The sequence below is a fragment of the Monodelphis domestica genome, chromosome 3 (genome assembly GCF_027887165.1).
Source record: "Monodelphis domestica isolate mMonDom1 chromosome 3, mMonDom1.pri, whole genome shotgun sequence".
Lineage (NCBI taxonomy): Eukaryota > Metazoa > Chordata > Mammalia > Didelphimorphia > Didelphidae > Monodelphis > Monodelphis domestica.
In genome coordinates, this window is record NC_077229.1 from 259,350,623 (window position 1) to 259,371,872 (window position 21,250).

The 21,250-nt window shown below is 36.4% G+C and overlaps 1 protein-coding gene and 1 long non-coding RNA gene across 5 annotated transcripts in view; one reads left to right on the forward strand and one right to left on the reverse strand.

Moving 5' to 3' along the window:
• Positions 1 to 21,250, reverse strand: part of RAB31 (RAB31, member RAS oncogene family) — a 261,556-nt gene that overhangs the window by 139,009 nt on the left and 101,297 nt on the right. Inside the window, exon 1 of one of the 3 annotated variants that reach the window (XM_056823652.1) lies at positions 12,437 to 14,142. The exons of the other annotated variants lie outside the window; for them this stretch is intronic. Within the exon in view, the coding sequence (XP_056679630.1) occupies positions 12,437 to 12,547 (111 nt within the window). The 5' untranslated portion in view covers positions 12,548 to 14,142. Of the gene's footprint in view, positions 1 to 12,436; positions 14,143 to 21,250 lie in introns of those variants that run through there. 3 annotated transcript variants of the gene reach the window in all.
• On the forward strand, positions 9,568 to 13,007 carry LOC130458383 (uncharacterized). 2 transcript variants are annotated; one of them, XR_008917669.1, is made up of 3 exons: positions 9,568 to 9,621; positions 11,450 to 11,492; positions 11,823 to 13,007. It is a non-coding gene; the product is annotated as an uncharacterized LOC130458383 (long non-coding RNA). The 2 variants fall into 2 exon arrangements; XR_008917668.1 differs by having other exon boundaries at positions 9,599 to 11,492.

Sequence of the window (21,250 nt, forward strand, 5' to 3'; positions counted from 1 at the left end):
CTAAAATAGAATGAAGGAAGCAGAACCAGGAAAACTACATATACAGGGTCTACAAGAATAAATGGGAACAATAATAATAACTTAACTAAATTGAATACAATGTAATTATAATGCCCAATGTTGGCCCTAGGAAAGAGATGAGAAGAGGTATCTTGTCCTCTTCTTTGTAGAAATAGAGGACTATAAACCTGCCAGATTTATCTGATGTCTTGGTTAATTTTACTGAACTACTATTCTCTATTTTATTGTTATTCTTTATTCTTCAGTTAGAGGTTAGAGGTTAACTGGTTAGAGGATGGTTGAAGGATGCATTTGGAAATGATTGTGACTCCAAATTTTAAACTATCAATAAAGATATGTCACAAATTAAGTTCATGCTTATATCTCACCCAAATTCCTATAATTATTGTTTAAATCTAATACTTGACCTTTATATGTAGATAGACAGCCCTAAAACATGTGGTTAAGTAGGAAATGAAGTAAAGTAAAATCAAACAAAAATAATAACAATTCTATAAAAGGTGAAATAAAAAGTTAAAATATCAGTTCATAAAATGTTGTTATTGCTTATCAAGGTACAATATTAGATGTTTAATTTTATTCAAGAGTATAAATTTGAAGTCAATAAATAGTAGGGGCAGCTAGGCAGCACAGTGGACAGAGTGCCATAAAAAGTTGGGAGGAACTGGGTTCAAATTTGGCCTCAGACACTTCCTAACTATGTGACCCTGGGCAAGTCATTTAATTCCTTACCACTTTTCTGTCTTATAAATGATAACAAAATAAAAGGTAGGATCTAAAAACAAACAAAAAACAAATAAAACAATGTGACTTGGGAGACATATAGTATAGTTCAGGAATTAAATAGGCCTGCTAACACACCCCAGGAGCTCTGAATGGCACCAGTGCAGACCCTATTCCACCTAATCTGTTGGATGCTAACTCAGGGATAACATTAAAGCAAAGACTCAGGATGCAAGAGAGAGGCAAGTCAAAATGACCCACAAGAAAGGAAAGTGAGGAAGTCTAGAGAACAAGAAAACAAAATTTGCTGCTACTCCAGCAGCTGGCGCTGCTGTCAGAGTCACTGCCAAAGCTTCCTCTGCCATTCCCCAAACTTGAAATATGTCAGGGAATGAGTCATAAAGCTGTTGTTGCATGTGGGCTGACTAAGCAGTTTTTCTCAGAGCCCAATGACTAGGGAGAGAGGAAAGGGTTCTAACTCCAGAGGCTTCCCACACCCACTCAGCCTATGCCCTAACCTTTTTATCTACCTCCCAACTCAACATGAATAGGTAGGGAGAAAAGTGAGAATCTGGGGCCTTCTAATTGATTTGGGTACCCAAAAAGAGTCCCTTTCCCAGCACCTACTTCATCATTCTTCAACTCAATGGATGCCTCAGTTGGAGATCTAAGAAATTACACTCTCAACTAATTAAGAGATGTATAAACACTTGATATTAATTTACTGTGAAAAGGAGAGTTTAATCTATTTTTAAATGATTGGGACATGAAATAGAGACATTGAATTTATCATCTTTATTCTGTATTGATTTAAAATCTTGAACCCTAGAGATTATAAGGAGACTATAATCCCCTTTTCCTTTTCCTGTTTGCGCGTCTCTGTACATGGGGGGAGTTTTGAGTTTCTGTTTTCCGTCCACATGTGGCTCTCTAGTTTCATGGTGGAAGAGGGAGAAGTGGCTTTTGGTTTTTGCTAGCCTTACTTCCTTATATTTCAAGCTAAATATTTAATAAATATTATTAAATATAATGCTTTTAGTACTGGATATTAATTTTAATCTATACAATTCTTTCTTAAAAAGCATTATTTGTTATATGAGTCTTAACTATAATAAAACTAGTGCATTTATAAAGTTACTTATTACTGCTGATATTATATGATTATATCTATATTTGAAAAGTCAAGTGAAGAGCTGAAACAAATTCACAAAATTAAGGAAAACACTTCAAATTTGATCATCTGCATGAAAACTTACAGGTAAATAAGGCTCAGATAAACCTAGAAGGACTTGTGTGAAAATAGTGTAGAATAAAGTGAGAAGAACCAGGAGAAAATTTTATATGATTACCACATTATGAAAACAAACAACTTTGAAAGACACAATAAGTCCAATAATGAAATGATCAACCATGATTCCAATGGACCACTGATGAATTATACTTTGGATCTCTTGACAGAGAGTACAGAATTTTAAATACATTTCTGAACATAGCCAATGTATGGGTTTGGTTTTACTCAACTATACTTCCTAATTATAAAACGTGGTGTGTTTGGTTTTTTGATGGGAGGCAGATTTGTTGGGGAAGAAGGGATAGTGAGAGCAGGGCAAAAAACAAAATGATAGGATAAAAACGAAGCATTAATTATACACAGAAAAGAACAGAAGGAAGTTCAGAGAGAAACCTAGACAAGCAAGACAACTTTGAAACCAAAGTGCCAAATGTTCTGAATACTTCTAAAAATAACAAGCTATAAATAATTTAAATTTGTGATTTTGTTTATAGTACAAGTCTCTTTTTCTACTCTTTGTAAATGAAAATGTTAGCATTTATCACATTCAGAATAAAACCAAAAAAGTTTACTTAAATTTTTAAAAGATAGTTTAAGGGTCAATATCTGTCGAAGAGTACAAGGAAATGGATAATTCCATGAAGAACTCAAGACTCTCCCCCTCCCCCTTCCCAATTAAATGGACAGAGATGGAGAGAATTTCAAGCAAAGACTGATATGGGGAAAAGAGAAAAACAGATTTTAAGAGTGAAATAACATCTCTTTTTTTTTCTTTAAACAATATAAAGATTCCAATGGACAAGGAAAAATAACAATAAAATGTCCCTTCCTCTGCCTCTAGACAAAGCAGCAGTAAAATTGTCCCCAGACTAGACTTTTGGTAGACCCTGAATGATTTATGCTCTGGAAATAAATCAAAGCATTAAGAAATGAAGTTCAGTAAAAAAAACATAGGGTATACATCTGGGCCAAACTAAATGGGCACTCATCTAGAGGAAATAGATCTATTGATATTTCTTCCTCATGGTATTAAAAATAGAAGGAAAGATCTGACAGGGAGGAAACCTTAGTATGACTGATGTTTATGAAACACCTACTACATTGCAAAATGCTTTGTGTTATGTTGGTAGGTTGAGGATACAAAAGGAAAGGTAAACACACATGTTAAGACAGTCAGCTTGATGTCATTCAGAAGTGTCAAACATATGCAATATTCCAGGGAGCTTCTGGAACCAAATTAAATTTAAATTGGAACTTCCTTATTGTGTGATCCTAGGCTCGCCACTTAACCCCAGGTACCTAGGTCTTAGTGTTCCTCTACCTTAGAATCAATATCAAATCTAAGATAGTTCATCATCTTGGTTCAAAGTATTATTTTTACAAATATGGAAACTAAAACGCAGAGATGTTTTGTCAAATGAGATAATGTCTGTAAAGTGCTCAGCATGGTGCCTGGCATATAGTAGGCACTTAATAAATATGCCTTCTTTTCCCTTCCTTTTGTTCAAAGCCATGTGATAACAAGGAGAAGAACAAGGAATTCTTTCAACCCAGGTTGTATAACAACTAATCTAATGTTCTTTCCATTGTCCCAGTGGGGTCAAACTCAAGGAGAAATAATAGCCTCTAATTGAGGATTCCAGTAGTGGCATATTGGCTTAATTTTTAAATGTAGCATACTTATGTTCTTTTATGCTTTTAATTATTTTATTAAAACTTTCCCAATTACATTAAAAAGGTTTATCCTTGTCTAGCTCTATGATCCAAAAATAGCTCAAATTTCCATAGGGTTTTATGCTTTACAACATAATTTCCTCACAACTTAGTAAGGCAAATAGTACAAGTTCTATTACTAATCTTTTTTTTTTAATAAGAAAATTGAAGTTAGGGGAAGTTAATGGACTTGTAAGGAAATGTGAGAGAAAGAACTGAAACCTAAGACCTCATCACTACAAGTTCAATCAGAAATATTAAATCAGTGCAATTTATAGAGTTTATGATAATCTGGATAAAAGTTGACTTGAAATTTACTTTCTTTTATGAATTAACATTGAAATTGTAAGCAAGTGTTCAGGGGGAAGAAAAACAATTAAAAATTTAAGAGAGGCAGTAAGGTGGCTCTGCGGATTGAGAGCCAGGCCTAGAGATGGGAAGTTCTGGGTTCCAATTTGACCACCAACACTTCCTAGCTGGGTGACTCTGGACAAGTCACTTAATTCACATTGTCTCACCCTTACTGCTCTTCTGCCTTGGAACCTTAGGGTATTCCTAAGAATTTGAGGTGACCCAATATAAAATAAATGCCTCATAGAGTGAATTCCCTATTGTGGAAGATTTCAGGAGAGGATTGCTGTATAAGAGGGGTCCCTTATAACCCTAAGATGCTATGCTTCCATTTACATAGAAATGTAACAAGGCAATATTTCCGTGGTTTTGGGATCTCATCAATATGGTTACTCCAACCATCCTATGCAAATATGCAAAGTAATAACAATTAACAAGAACAATGTAACAAAGGATACTCATTGGATTACACTTACTAAGGTGGAGAATGGGCAAAGTGGACCTAAAGAAGGAAGGAGTTATCAAAACAGTGAGGTGGACGAAATTTTTCTTGATCCCTATTCTTTCTTGAGCACACCTTTCCTTTCTCTTCTCAGTGCATTCAGTCTATTACAGAAGAAAATATGGTTTGAGAAATCATCTGCCATCACTCAGTCTGGAAGTGAGAAATTCTGCCCTATATTTATTATTTATATGTAATTCTAAAACCCCTATGTGAAAAATGTCATATTGCAATGTACATTACTTGCCAAGATTCTGTCTTGGTCTCTTTCTTAGTAATTCTTAAAGATCTACCACAAGACAACTTAAATATTTCACAAATTCAAAGAATTTCAGAGTTGGAAAGCACTTCAATAACCATCCATTCCAATAGATATGGGGGTGCAAATCCCTACTTTGTTACCACCCAACAAATAACCATTCAGTTTTTGCTTGAAAAGCTATGTTAGTTTATCAGACTATTTACTGCCTCAAGAAGGTGGAGAAGAAGCAGGTAGGGAGAGAATCTGAATTACAGAATGTCAGATAACAATTGTGGAAAACAGTTTCTACATGTAATAGAAAAAAAATTTTTTTAAGGAAAAGCTATGATAGGGGGAACCTACCAGTTTCTATGACAGTCCATTCCACTTTTTAAAGTCTGACTTTTAAAAAGTTTCTCCTTCACCCCATATGAGAAATCTAAGACATTTGTAAGTACAGGCATCCCTTCCACATTGTGAGTGTTAGGTGTGTTAATGGCCCTGTGCCTTTGCAATCTGGAAAACCCAAGTAAAATGTTTTGGCCCTCCCTTCATACCAGAGAAGTCTGAATTTTTTCTTTTTCTTCTATGAAGTAGTTACAGTACTTTATTGCAAAATTTCGATTAAGTATTTGGTCATAGGCTATATGTAGGTCAAAGTTAACATTTCTAGCCTTTAGGTATCATCTGCTGGCTTTCTCATTCTTTTCACAAACTTTAACTTCTTACTTTAACTTTAAAAAAATTAATTATGTGCATTTGTGGTATTACAAAACAAAATGTTGACATTCTACAATACTATACATATATCTTTTTTATGCATTTCTGAATTCCTTTTTCTGTGTCATCTGCTAGCCTTCACCTATTATCTGAAACTTCCACAAAACTTCCCATTTAATTTTTTGTGCTGACTCAGAATATATTGAAACTGTGATGGGAAAAGTTGCGATGTGGGAGGGATACCTGTATTTCTACATCATGATCCTTCTCTAGACAGTGTAATCTAAAGGAGGTTGCTTCAGAGAAAAATTAGTCTTCTGCTTTCCAACCACTCTGGGAAAATAAAGGAAATATTTTGTACTTGGGAAATGATGAGAAATTTACTATAAGACAGTTTCATTGTGGTCTGATGATGAAAACTGGGCACCTTCCTTCTGAAATCACTTAACCTGAAAAGAAGTAAGAACTCAAGAAGTCCTTAGGCACTAGCATGTAAAGGACTCAGAAATACACCAACATTATCCATGGAAAGGTATACTTGAGATAGGCAAGGAATTACCTGAGATAGGTAAGTGTTGGAAAGATGCTATAGAAAAGGCAGGCTCATTAAGCATGAGAAGGAATCTTAGCAGAGAACTCTTGAATAGAGCTGTCCACTCTACTTGGGATGCTATCCATTTCCATAATAATTCCCCATGTACTTAATGGTTCCAAGAGGCATCCACCATATGCAAAGATGGCAGCTTCCAAGATGTAATTTGCAACACCAAAAGATAATCCCAAGATATCTCCCCTAAAATAAGAATGCCCAATGGTCCTGGATTCAAGTGTAGAGGTGGTGCTTGACTGATAATTACTCACTGAGTGACCCTGCGAAGTCACAAAAAGAGGGATTTTAAAGCTGAAAGGGTCCTCAGGAGCTATTTAATTAAAGTGATATCTGAAAGGAATCCACACTAAAACATACAAGTAAGTAAGGCATTCAGCCTCTGCTTGAAAATGACATATACAAAGAAGAAACAAAAATAGCTCTTGTCCTCAAGGAACTTATATTCTAAAGAAGATGACATGAATGAATATAAATTAGTATATACACAATATAGAGTAGATGAAAGGAAACAGAGGGAAAGCTATTGTAGCTGTGTAGACCTTAAAGGCCTCCTTTAGAAGGTGACATTTTTGCAAAGACTTGAAAGAAATCAGAAAAAATGGGGGAGAGTATTCTAGGAATAGAGGAGCTGCCAAATGATTTTCATAGGTCTCAATAAACCCTTGTAGTTCCCTATTGTTTCCAAAATTTTGATAAAGCACATAGTTGACAAATACTCCTAAATATTTGTAGGAAGAAATAAAATTTATTTACACAAGTTAATATACAGAAGGAAAGAGAAAAATTATTCAAGGGTATTATGAAAAGGAAGGATGAAATCTTTCAGAAAGAAAGAAAACTAAGCCTGCGGATATCTCACTCTGTGTCCTGGCCGAAATCTAGAGCTCCTATTCAGCTTTCCAAAGGTACACTAACCAGTGAACTGGAAAAAAGCTCTCCTGTTCAACTTAGGCAACATTCCCATAGTACCAGCTGCCATTAAAAAATTGTGGACTATATTCTGTGTCCCTTAAATTATATCAGGCAGAGATTCAAGAGTAATAAAATCAAAGAAAATCTGAAACACAATCTCAAATAAAAATAAACATTCAAGTTGATCAAGGAAGCTTAATAATAAACTAAAAGGAAGCAGAAATACAATCATCAAGGATCTTGAATCTATCAGGGAGACAACATGCATCTGAATGAGTAAAAGGTAAGAATATGAGTGAATATGAGAGACTAAATATGAGTGAAATATACAATAACTGTCAGAGAAAGGACACTTTCCCTAGGGGTTAAGGAGAGATATGTGGTGAAGTTGTGATTTTAGCCTTGTGATTCATTTGGCTAAGAAATAGGGAATAGGGAAAAGAATGGAGCAGTTGTGGTTGTTATTTTTTTAAATCTTACCCTCTCTTAGTACCAATTCTAAGACATAAGAGTGGCAAGGACCAGGCAACTGGGGTTAAGTGACTTGTCCAGGGTCACAAAGCCAGTAAATGTCTTGAGGCCACATTTGAACTCAGGCTTTCCTGACTCTAGCCACAGCACCAATAATTTCAAGCCAGCATTTCAAAAAATGCAGCATCATAGTTTATATACAAATTGTTGTTCCTAAAAGGCTTGAAAACAGTATATCACCTACTTAGAAGAAAAAATAATAATTTCATTATCTTGTTTACTTTTCATTTGTTCAGCAAATCATCTTTCCAGGACAAGACAGAGAGCAATCTTAGCCTAGGTCCTGTCTGAATTAGCATAAACTCTGAACAAGTGAGATTCAAAGTCTGGGTATCACTACTCAGTTTCTTCAAATTCCCATTCTCCTCAACAAGTTTATTCTGAAAGAACTGCCCCAATTTGGGGTTTCACCCTGGGCTGGCCTAGCCACCAATTTCTCAGCAATCCAAAGCTTCAGTACATCATTTGAACTCAAGCTTTCTTAGGTTGCTTCTCCCCCTATGCTATTTGCAGCTGCCCTGGTTTCAATGGCCAAAGAGCAGCTGGTTAGATGTCCTGGTGTCACCCATTCTTCACATATGGAAAACCCAGTAGAGTTGCCCTAGCAGCAAGCAACACTTAAATGCTGGTGGACTGGCTGCATGCCAGGACCTAGTTGTTGGTAATCCTGTCTTGCTGTTTAGAGTGTTCAGGAAGACAAAACACCACTTATGACCATTCAATTAAACAGCCAAAAAAAAAAAAAGGAAAGCCAGATCTCCTGGTTCCTCTGACCTATTTAGTGATACCTACTTGTTTATGTAGTATTTTCAGCCACTCACTGTAAAAACAACAATCATCCCTTAAATTGCATAATCACTATAGAACAACATGTTCTTGCCTCCATTTTTTGCTGCCAAATTGCTACTGATAGAAGATTCATTTCCTGTGACACCTGGTAGTGTCTCATGACCAGAATGACAAAGTAAACACCTCTCCAATATCGACTACATTTGGGTGGAATAGAAGTGCCAGAGGGTGATTTGCTTAGGAAGTCATGAGGAACTACAACATTCTTCAGCACTGCCTACCTTAGACGGAAATGGATATCAGATGGCAAATTGTTTCCCAGAGAGAAATCAGCATTGCACCATATCTACTGAGCTGAGAATACATTTCTGTCTTACCCATTCATCCTACTGCTCTGGTCTCTCAACTCTCCCCCCAAAACAAGCCACAAACTATCATCTGTGTTGCCTTTAGGGAAAAAAAAAATATTGGGTTTTTTTAAATCAGTTATGAAGGGATGATTGGAGTGAATCTTAAATTGAAACAGATGGAGTCAGCAGCTATGCTGGCAAAAAGCAGTTGTACGATTAAATTGACATATGGAACTGCACTTTTCACAGGATTATGTTTGAATTTTAATGTTCTTGACCTTGTTACATTCCATAATCTATCATTAGTGGAAAGTCATAATAATGAGAGTCACCTTGACCTGATATTTAAAACCAACTAACAAGCTTATATTCTGGACATGTGAATCCATTGATTAATTCTTTATGTAAAATATTTCTATATACACACATACATAATATATATTAAATGTGAGAGACAGTGTAGCATAGTACATAAAAAGCTGGACTTGAACCTATAAGTCTTGAATTCAAGTTCTACCTCCAATACTAATACATAAAGGCTGGATGACCCTAGGTAAGCAAGGCATTTAAACTTTTAGGGACCCAGACAATTCTGTGACTATATATTGGAGAGAAGATGCTAACTGGCACTCATCTTAAGAGTTCCATATGCCAATGAAATCACAAGTCATTTCCCTTTCCCTATGTAAAAATGGAGATTTGAACCCCAGACTTCAATCCCCAGAAGTCCTTGGCCACTTCCCAGAATGCTTTGTAACCTCACCTGAATTCCTACCTGGGCCGAGAACAAATTATTATTTAAAGGGTCTCCGCCTGTGGCTCACTTTCTTCCTACTTCCACTTCTAAGCAGACGCGTCTCTCATGATGTAAGTGAAATTAATGGGCCTTTCGGGCCTCCTAGGCATATGCTTTCTTACTTGTATTTTCTTAAATTCTTAATCTTTAATAAACCTCATAAAATATAATACTTCTAGCAGAGAAACTAATTTTACCTGCAACAGTTTTGGCGTAACCACTTTGGGAAAAACGAAATACCCTCAATCTTCTGATCTACTTTAACTAAGTTCAGCCTTTAACAGCTAGTGCCTAGTTTGTTTTTTAAGCCATGTTTCTCTGGCCAAGGTTTTTTACCCTTGCAAAGCTGTTGCTGATTCAGCTTGTTCCAGCCATTAGATAGATCGCGGGCACCCGGCCCTGCCTGCCTGCATTCCTGCCTCTGCTCCAGACCTGTTTGCTGTTTGTCGCTCACCTGGCCCCAGCCCCAGCTCGTTCTGTCTGCCTGCAACCCGGACCTGTTTGACCCAAATCTCGATCACCTGGTGAGCCCCAGCAAACTCTAGTCTCAGAGCAGACTGCTCATTGCCCCAGGCCCAGGACTCATTTCTACCAGCTGGTAAAGACAGGGAAGGTAATTTTCCCTTAGGCTATGATTAGCCTCCACATGGACTGGGGGCAGGGGATCACAGGAGGGGAGAAAGAAAGGGAAAGAAGGAAAAGACTTTTGCATGGAATATTTAAAAGGATATCTTTTAACTATATTGATCATTTCATTTACTTCACATGAGATTCAGGAAAAAAATTCAGCTCTATGCAACTCTTTAGCTAACTTTGGGGAGGCAGCTGGGTGGCTCAGTGGACTGAGAGCCAGGCCTAGAGACGGGAGGTCCTTAGTTGAAATCTGGCCTCAGATACTTCCCAGCTGTGTGGCCCTGGATGGGTCATTTAAACCCCATTGCCTAACCATTCTTCTGCCTTCCAACAAAAGGCATCTAAATGGATAAAAAACCAAGGAACTTTAAAAAGACTGGAGGTTATATTTTTAAGGCATTTCAGACTCCAATGTTTTATAAAAATCTCTGTATTTCTATTGCATTTTACTGATTGCTTTGTTTAAGATTTAACTTTGTGATTTTAAATTCATATATTACTGCATTCAATGTTATTCTGTTATACTGTTCGTTTTAATGTACTGAGTTTTAACTACTGTTATGTTGTTGCTTTTCCCCTATAACCACACTGAACAAACATTATTAAGCCCATATAAAAACAGCTTTTCTATTTTTGACTTTATAAATTGTCACAAAGAGGATAGATGAACTCCTTCAGAACATTGCTACAATTGTAACCGTTGGAAAATTAAATGAGCTAAATATCTCAAGTCAATTTTAAGGGTTCTTTAGACATGGTTTTTAGAATTTTTCTTAACAATCTCTGGTCATTTTTGCCTGTCCCTAACACGAGGTGTAAGGCCCATTCTAGTAGCTTAAGTGAAATACAATTATAACCCCCAACCTTCCTGCATTTCTAAAAATGTGAATGGAAGTTAGGCAGTTAATCTCAGGGCATTTGTACCCCTAAAAAGCCTCAAAAAAAGGAGCTTCTCTCATTTATACTCTTCAGCTCATTTTACTTCCACCAGAATGATCTCTAGATTTCTTGATGATGTTCTAAACCCAAAATGAGTTTTACTTTATTTAAAAATGTATTTGCCAAGGTTGAAAGATTTGCTACATTTGTAAAAAATTGTGACAAATATCCATCAGTTCATAGGCTTTAAAAATGCCATATAGCAACTTATGTAAAAAATTATACTGTGTTTGTTTGCTATTGTAATTAACTGGGCTATTGAGAATTTTGGTGATATTGATACCACATATTTGTACTACTGCTCAATTCATTTGCTTTCACTCACAGTGGATCATGGCCAGATATGAAGAGGAAATGGATCTCATTTTTGGTGAAAAAGCCTTGTATTATATATTTTCCTAGCTGACACAGTGTGTCAATGATTATAAGCTACTTTTTTGAATTTTTAACTCTTTTATTATATTTTTCTTGCATGTGCAATATACTATTTCAGTTTTTTTTATTTTTTCTCTCCTTTTTATATTTGAAGCACATGTCACCAGCATTAAGGTTTTCTTTAATTTTTTTGATTTAGCAGTAATATAAGTTTCAAATACATTTGCTAATGCATGCCCTAAAAGCTTGAGACTATAAAAATGATGCCACTAATTGTTTAAAAAAAATTCATGGGACTTTACTTAATAATTCTGTCTGATTCCAGGACAAGATATATACAAAAGAGCCATTGCACAGGGCCAAAGATAAACCAATCCAGGTCGAATTGATGCACTTCCAAGCCAATACAAAGGACTTGAACCTAGTGTGAAGACTCAAGACTGTGATGTTTAACATATGTTAAGACATAGGCCTTCCTTGTGTCCACACTCACTCTGAAAATACAAATGAGTATTCCCAAACTTCGCTCCTACTTGGCTCCTATAATCTGGTCCCTTTTCTATCTTTCATTGTGTGGTAACTTTCTGTAGTTCTTGCTACTAGATTGGGTAAATGCTTACTTGCTTAGATCATCTAATTGGGCCCTGATTCAAGGACCTGTTATAGATTTATTTTTCCTTTACTTAGAATTTTTACACATAAGACTTTGATAGTCTATATTTTCATCCAGTAATTTTCTTTTTTATTTGGATTTTTCTGATGTCTTTTTAATTCCTCTTGCCAATAGATTCATATACCTCATAACTCAGCCATGCATCCTTAAGTGATCCTGTGTTTTTTAATCACCCTTTTAATGGGGAAATGTAAAAAATATTATTATTTTAAATTGCAAAGTTAAAATTCCTCTTGAGAAGAATTTTAGGTAAAAAAACATACTACCTCTCCGAATCCAGAAACTGAACTGCTTGGAGAAGGCACTTCGAAGATGCCTCCAGACCACAAGCTGCACAAGAAGATCAAAATGAACTTTGGGTGTGGTTGATTGAACATTTATTTGTATGTATACTTTCATGCCAAAGGGGACTGTCCCCTAACTGGCTTTTTGTCAATGCGCCCAGCAATTATTGGTTTTGTTCTTTTTTCCTCTTCCTCAAATTATTGTGATCTTTAAGTTGATTGTGTTTTCACGATCCTTTGGGAAAAACCATTTTCCCAGAGGATCATATGCGTAATTGTAAAAAGGGAGATTTGAACCCCAGACTTCAATCCCCAGAAGTCCTCGGCCACTTCCCAGAATGCTTTGTAACCTCACCTGAATTCCCACCTGGGCCAAGAACAAATTATTATTTAAAGGGTCTCTGCCTATGGCTCGCTCTCTTCCTACTTCCGCTTCCAAGCGTCTCTCATGATGTAAGTGAAATTGAATGGGCCTTTCAGCCCTCCTAGGCACGTGCTTTCTTACTTGTATTTTCTTAAATTCTTAATCTTTAATAAACCTCATAAAACATAATACTTCTAGCAGAGAAACTAATTTTACCTGCAACACCTACACACCTTAAAGAGAAGGAGGAGAAGGAGAGGGAGAGGGAAAGAGGAAGAGGGAAAGACAGAGACAGACAGAAGAGAGAAGAAAAATAGAGAGGAGACATAGAGGGACAGAAAGGTGACAGAACACTATTAGTACATTATATATAATATATGAGCATATCTATACACAAATGTATAACAAATAAGCAAAAAGTCCAGATGACCCAATAAATAAATGAATGGTAAGGATGAGATGCATAACTAAGTGGCAAAGCGGATGGAGTACCAGGTGCCTGGAGTCAGAAAAGACTCCTCTTCCTGAATTCAAGTCTGGTCTTAGACATTTGCTAGATGTGTGACCCCAGGCAAGTCACTTAACCCTATTTGCCTCCGTTTCCTCATCTCTCAACTGAACTAGAGAAGGAAATGGCAAACCACTCCAGTCTCTGACCAAAAAAACCCAAATAGGGTCATGGAGAGTTGGACTTGACTGAAAAAAGACTGAACCAAAAGGGATGAAAACAATCGCAACACTGACTAACATGTAATCTACTAATGTGAGCTCCTTCTTGGTCTTTGACTTCCTCCCCAAGTCTACAGATCCATAATCTGTTTCTGCCCCACTCCTAACTGAGGATATCCTTCTTGCCAAATGTAAAAATTCTTTGTGATCACTTTGTCTGCTAGAGAACACCTCACAGCTTTATATGGTTGCATCAAATATCACTTTTCATATTTCAACATTCAGGTATTTCCAAATCCACCTAACTGTACTGCTTTCCAATTTTCTTGATCTTGTCCACAAAGATATAATGACTTTCTAAAATGCCTTGCTAAAATTTAGATACACTGTAGCATTCTACTGATTTAATAACCTGCCAAAAAAGGAAAGTATGCTAATCTGGCAAAATTTGTTGTTAATGAACCCACAGTGGTTCCTGGTGATCCTCATATTTCCCTTCATAAATACTTATAAAAACATCCAGTTAACAAAACTATTTTAAATTTTAAAAGAAAAATCATTAATTTTCAATTTGAAAGAAACAAATGGCCAACAATTATTTGGAACAAAACTGGCCATTTTTTTTTTCAGGATAAATTCACCACTACACTTAAAAAGTAGTCTAGGAATTTAGTAAATAGAGCACCTTTATTAACATTCCTATGTTCCTCAAAATTATCATTATTAATTAATAATAATTAACATTTGTTTTGTGCCTATAAGATATAATATTGGCAAATAAATATTAACTAAGCACCTTTTAGGAGAATGACACTATATAGTTATTCTAATGATATACTAAATCCTCATAAAACTTAAAAATGGATAAAATGAGATTTAAATAGTTTTGAAATGGACAGATCAAAGTAGCTCAAAGTGTTGGGAGTACCTGTAGTCAAGAGAGAATTTTTTTTTTAATCATCTATCAGTCTGTCCATTCATCCATCAACAGATATTGAATATATACTGAAATATAAAGGTTGGCAACTGCTTCTTACAGGTACCAAAGTCACATCAACTATATATCCAGAAAAGAAAGTTCAGGCCACCAAAGTCCTTGGCACTGTCAAATGAATTCACTGACTGTATCCATGGAAGACACAAAAAAGATACATTACCATTACCATCTATTTTGCTATTGCACCCTAAAGACCACAAAACTTTTTTAGTTGGTTTGAAGCTGAAATTTTCTATATTTCTGATCTCCTTCAGAACAATGATCACCTTACTTTTCTATTTGTTATCTCCATTGCTTACTAGCACAATGTTTTTTCATTCACTCATTCATCAATATAGCTGTATACTTCAGGCTTCAGATGTCAGCAAGTCCTAGATTGATGAAAAATATCATACACAAAACTATTTTTTTAACTTATCCAAAGAAAAGAATTTATATAGCAAAAGTAGCATTGTTCTGTGGAATAGGACTCCCTTTCATCTCTCCACTGCCTGGATTTCTTGACTTCCTTCAAGTCTCAGCTAAAATCTCACCTTCTACAAAATATCCCAGCCCCACGTAATGTTAGTGCTTAGCCTCTGAGGTTGCTTCTAATTTGTACTGTATATGTATTACCTCTAATTTATCCTTCTACATACAGAACTTCATGTTGTTTCCTCAATTAGAATGAGTTTCTTGAGTTTTTCCCCTTATTTTGCATCTCTAGCTTTAACCCAGAGTCTGGGACATAATAAAAGCCTAATAATTGTTTGCTGGTGCCTAAAGAGCTATAAAGCTGTGCATGCCCTTTTACTGAATACCACTTGCTCTATATGCCAAAAAGATCAAGATAGGGGAAAAGAGTCTATCTTAACAAAAATATTTATAGCAGCTCTTTTTGTGATGGCAAAGAATTAGAAACTGAAGGGAAGACCATCAACTGGGGAATGGCAAAACAAGTTGTGGTATATGTTTATAATGGAATGCTATTGTGTTCTAAGAAATGATGAACAGGACGATTGAAAGATTTAAATGGAGTGCTGCAAAGTGAAGTGAACAGAACAGGAGAACATTGTACACAGTAGTAACAATAGCGTATGAGGATTAGCTGTGAATGACTTAAACGATTATCAGTTATACAAGAGTCCAGGACAACTCCAAAGGACTCATGATGAAAAAAACTATCCATGGCCATCGAAGGAAATGATGGAGTCGGATGTAGATTGAAGCACACCATTTTTCACTTCATTTCCTTCATGAGTTTTCTTTTTGTCTAAGTGATATGTGTCTTTTTTCACAACATGATGAACATGGAAGTATGCCCTGTATCATATTATCTATCTTCTCAAGGAAAGGAGAATAGGGGGGAAAGGAGAGGACATAGATCACAAAATGTCAGAAAATTATTATTAAAAATTAAATAAACAAGTAAAAAATAAATTTTTTAAAAAGGAAAAAATGCTTGTTGACTGACTAATCTCACCCTCAATATTCCTTGCTCCTCAAATTATACCCTAGACTAGAAACCAATAAAGGGCAAAAACTAGCTGACCATATACCAAGCAATAGAGTAAGCTCTGTCAATGTTTTCATGTTTCTGGGCCATTCATGATCAGAAGAGCTAGGTTGTTCAATGGTTAAAGTGCTAGACTTGGAGTCTAGAAAACTTAAGTTTGAGTTGTGCCTCATATATTTATTGGCTGTTTCTTGTACTTGGGCAAATCACTTAACCTCTATCTGCCTCCATTTCCTAATCTGTAAAATGGGGAGCTAAGTGGCACAACACAGGTGCTGGACCTGGATTCGGGGAGACTCATCATTCTGAGTTCAAATCTGGCCTCCAACACTTACTGGCTATGAGACCTCATTTTGCCTCAGTTTCTCATCTGTAAAATGAGCTAGAGAAGGAAGTGGTAAATTACTCCAGTATGTCTGTCAAGAATCACCAAGAGTCTGAAATGACTGAACAACAACAAAGAAGGATCAAATGAGCTAATTAATGTATGCAAACTTCTTTGCTATAAAACTCTTATACTGGGCAGCTATATCCCAGTACCATGTAATGTTAGTACTTAACCTCTGGGATTACTTCTTTTTTTAATCTTTATTTTATTTTAATAACAAATTTAAACCTAAGTTTTCCAAAGTTATAGGATTCATGTTGTTGCCCTCCCTTCCTCTCTCCACCCCTTACGGAGTTGACAAGCAATTCAATCTGTATTATACATGTATTATCACTCTGAGATTTCTTCTAAATTTATCCTGTGTATACCTCCTACATAGAGTGGATAAAGTGCTGGGTCTGGAGTGAGGAAGACTCATGTTCAGAGTTCAAATAGAGCCTCAGACATTTACTAGCTATGTGACCCTAAACAAGTAACTTAATCTGTTTGCCTCAGTTTCCTCATCTGTAAAATGAGCTGGAGAAGAAATGGCAAACCACTCAAATTTCTTTGCCTAGAAAACCCCAAATGGGGTCACAGAGAGAGTCAGATATGAACAGCAACAATAACAAAATGAGGATAATAGCAACACTTACAGGGTTGTTGTAAGAATCAAATGTGAATATTTGTAAAGCATGTAGCATAACACTGTATAAATGTAACAATTATTAAGTGGAGATTGGGTCATAGTCCATGCTTCTGATCCTCATGCTTTTCATGGTCCTCTAATACATCAGCAGTGGCCAGGGTATCAGCGGCTAGATGAAGGAGGGAAAAGCAGGGCAATACTCTCATATAAGGATGACTGATTCACAGCCAGAGGCTGATGTGCTAAACCCCACAGGTTGCCCTAGCAAACTCCCCTTCAGTCCATGTGATCAACGTAGTTCATTTTTGTCTTAAATAAATGGATCGTCAAAGAGATCACTAAAACCAAGTCATATTATGGGTTCTCCTTCCTCCTTCTGTCCCTTCAAAATAGGGCAATCACTTGGCTGAATGATTTCCATTTGGTTACATGAAGTTTGCCTCAAGAATGTAAACCTAACTGACCTCTCACGATCACTTCTGGTTTCAGGATTGCCATCTTCACCTATTCAAATCCTTCTCTTTCTTCAAGGCACAGCTCTAGCCCCATTTCCCCATGAAGGATCCCCTAATTCCCCCCAAGCTTTACTTGATCTCTCTCTTCACCCTAATATCTCTCCTCATTCTCTGTTGAACCTTTCCTAGATCTAGAACTGAAAGAGACCTCAGAGGTCATTTAATCCAAGAATCTACTGTTTTATCAACCTTTCTGAAATACTGTTTTCTTATTGGGAAAAATGTTTGTTGAATTCTGTGATTTTTAAGTTTGACCTCTCATCTGTTTTTAGCTATAAAGTCTGATACAGTGGCATACCTAATGAGGTTCATTAGGAATATACCCTGCAATTTCCCCCCCTTTATTGGGAACCTGCTACCTAATAGAAAGGCAAGGCACATAGACTAACCCACAAGCCAGGTAGAAAAAGTAAAAAGATGAAAAGATGAAAAGATGAAAACTGTCCAAGATAGAGACAAGTATAAAAAGTCCTCTTGGCTCTTTTCTTTCTACTGTTAATCAATCCTGTGATCCCTCACAGTAAATAGTACTTTCTCTAATCACTTTGGATTCATCTCCAGCATTCTGTTGTGTCTACTTCACTCTACATCTTCATCTCCAAATTTCCCATGCCAGCCTCCTAACTAAGCATGGTGCTTACCTGCTGTTTTTGTTGGATGGCCTAATTTTGGCATTGATAACCCTGAATTGTCCTCTAACTTCAAGAATTCCAGCTATAATGGAAGAGATGAAAACCTGATGCCCTTTAACTAACCAGAATAGCTTTCTCTCGTTAAAAAAGTTTTAGTTTGAGTTGGTAACCTTCCTAGGGGAGCCTTCCTTCCATCCAATGACATCTGTGGCTTAATAAGCAGCAACAATATTTATACACCATCTGGAGGGAACTTTGTCAATTTAAAGCAAAGGAAATGTAACTCAGATATATGCAGGCCACTAAGCTTTAAAACTTGTTCTGAAAAGCAGCCAAAGTGAACAATATTTATGTTGCCAGCATAAGCCCAAGTATTGGGGTTTTTTAAATCTTCTAAGGACCTGTCATTTTGGAAAAACAGTAAACAGATTACAAATAGCCTATTTCTAAACCTTTTGTATAAGGTCAGTTGTGTCAGAAAGTAATTATCTCATTTTACTAAATAATTCCACCTCAAATTTCTAAGGGAAAAAAGGAATAATGGAAAGGGATTGGAAACAGTTCAAGAAAACACTAAAGCCAAGAGTGAAAGAAAATTCTTAAGCCAAATCTCCAATTCTACCATTTCCTGGCCTCACAAGCTCATTGTTTAAAATAAGCATTTGGGCCAACTATCTTTCCCATCCGCACCTCAGAAGTTGCTACACAAAGTGTTCCTTGTGGATTTCTTGAATAGACTTTCTCAAAAGACACACCAGGGTTTCCAAATACCAAAAGAAAAAAAAAGTTTATTTTACTTTAAGCTCTCAGGGTATTCACACAGGCAACATATTTTTCTCTAATTATTAACCCAAATGCTTATTCTTTTCTACCATCACTAATCATCTAGCTCCTCTAAGAGGTTAAAAAGGAGAGGGAAGAAATAACTCACTTTTCTCCTTGGAGCTGGGGAGAGTAATACTACATGCTCTGTTTGAGAAACATACCTCAACCCTCAGTCAAGGGCGCCCTGCCCTCTGCTTTCCTACCCCTCCAGCAAAAAAAAAAAGCTTGCCAGGACAAAACATTCCATAGACTGAAATACCAGACAAGTATACTCAACAAGTCCTCCCCTGCCTTTATTCCAGCCTCACAACCTACTTCCATTTTCAAGGTCAGGTATCCAAGGTAGCTGAGAGTATAGAGCTATTCTGCTAAGGATTCTGCCCCTGGAGGGAAAAAATACATTCTTTCCTTTTACTCCTTTCTTTGGCTTTCCAAAACTCATTTTCCCATCCTTAGCACCGAGAAACCTGAAAGGGAGTACAGCAAATCTCCAAAGCTAGGATTTCAGGCTTCCTGACTCCTATACCTTATTGCCATTCACCCTAACAGTAGCAACTGACAGCACTGAGGAAAGTAAGATACCTAAAATTATAATCTCACATTATAAACTTTTTTTTTAATTGCTACCTTATTTTTCTTCACTCAAAACATTATCTAAGAACAGCTAAGTAGCACAGTGGATAAGATTACCAGACTTGGAGTCAGAAGAACCTGGTTTCAAATCTGGTCTAGCTGTGTGACCCTGGACAAGTCACTTAACACAAATTGCCTAGCCCTTGCAGCTCTTCTGTCTTAGAACTGATACCAAGATGGAGGGTAAAGGTTTAAAAAAAATCACCTGTTATTCTCTTCCCTATTCCCTATTTCTTAGCCAAACCATCTCATAGGGCTTAACTCAAATCATAGTTCCACCACACAATTTTTCTTGATCCCCAAAAAGAGTGCCCTTTCTCTAATAGCTTATAGCTACTTTTATATTTCATTTATATTTAGTTATATATTCTTACACTTAATTCTTTCAGATGCATTTGGTCTCCCTGAGAGATTGGAGATTGGAGATCATTAAGGGCAAGAATAATGCCCTACATCATCTTTAAATAGCCCATATTCTCTAATAATATCTCTGGCACAGAAGCATTGAATGTAAAATTAATATTCAAAGACCAAATGATGCACAAATGCCACAATTTGTTTTGTCACTTTTGTAGTGGGTTTTCAACTTCTCAGGTATCTCTACCGTAGTTCTTACCACCAGAGAAAGAAATGTTTATATTTTCTCACTCATTTTCTTCTTTTGTTTTCTTGGCTCATATATTCTTGGCATATTCAGTAGGTATTTCAAACCACTCTATAACATGATCAGTATGTATCAGATCTCCTGAATTACTGAAGAGGAAAATGATGTCTTTTTAAGAAGACTAGCTGTATCTGGGGCTCAATTCATCTGTCACTTTTATACTCCATTGACTTAGTATTTTCTGGATAGTATCCAATGCAAGTGATCACATTCACACAGCAGTGGAAAAAATGAAGAAAGATTTACAACATGGAAAATACACAAGTCCTGTAGATGTTGGAAAAGTGATTTGTCATCCCTTGCTTGTTTTTCCAGCAGCTAATGCAAACTCATAAACCTATCATATCTTAAAGACTAGGCACCATGAAGGTCCCTATCCATCCATGGCTTAGTTCATCTAATCTTTTCTTCTTTTCTCTTCAATCTCTATTACAAAGCCTTCTCACATTGGCATATCTCATAAATATCAATGGGGGAGTACAGTCCATCCTTTATGCTTATTATGCTCAATGAGAAAGGAGAGCATTAACCCAGAGAATGGAAAATAGTTAATAATCCATTCAATTAGCTTAGCCCTATGTGTAATGACATCTACCATTAATATCCTTCCTAAATCAAGGGAAATAGGCAACCTGTCAATGCAAAGTTCAGGAGTTCAAGGTTATCTCCTACTGCCTATAATAAAGATAACACATATTGTGCAGGAAAAAAACTATATAGTGGGTCACGCAAATGTGAAGATGAAATTGACTCTCCCCTTGCCTTTTTTTGAATTAATCAACCAAAACTTGAACACCCCTACTTGGCACTAGGTGGGAGAGTTCACAAGCCACTTAGAGAGCTCCACCCTTTCAACTCAATCAGTCAGAAATGTATGAATCCTTTGATAAGAGTTTAGACCCTCATAGGATGAGAAGTGGAACCTATAAACACTGCCCTCTGGGCAGTGCTAAGCAAATTAAAAGACTGAAATTGGTCCCCATAAA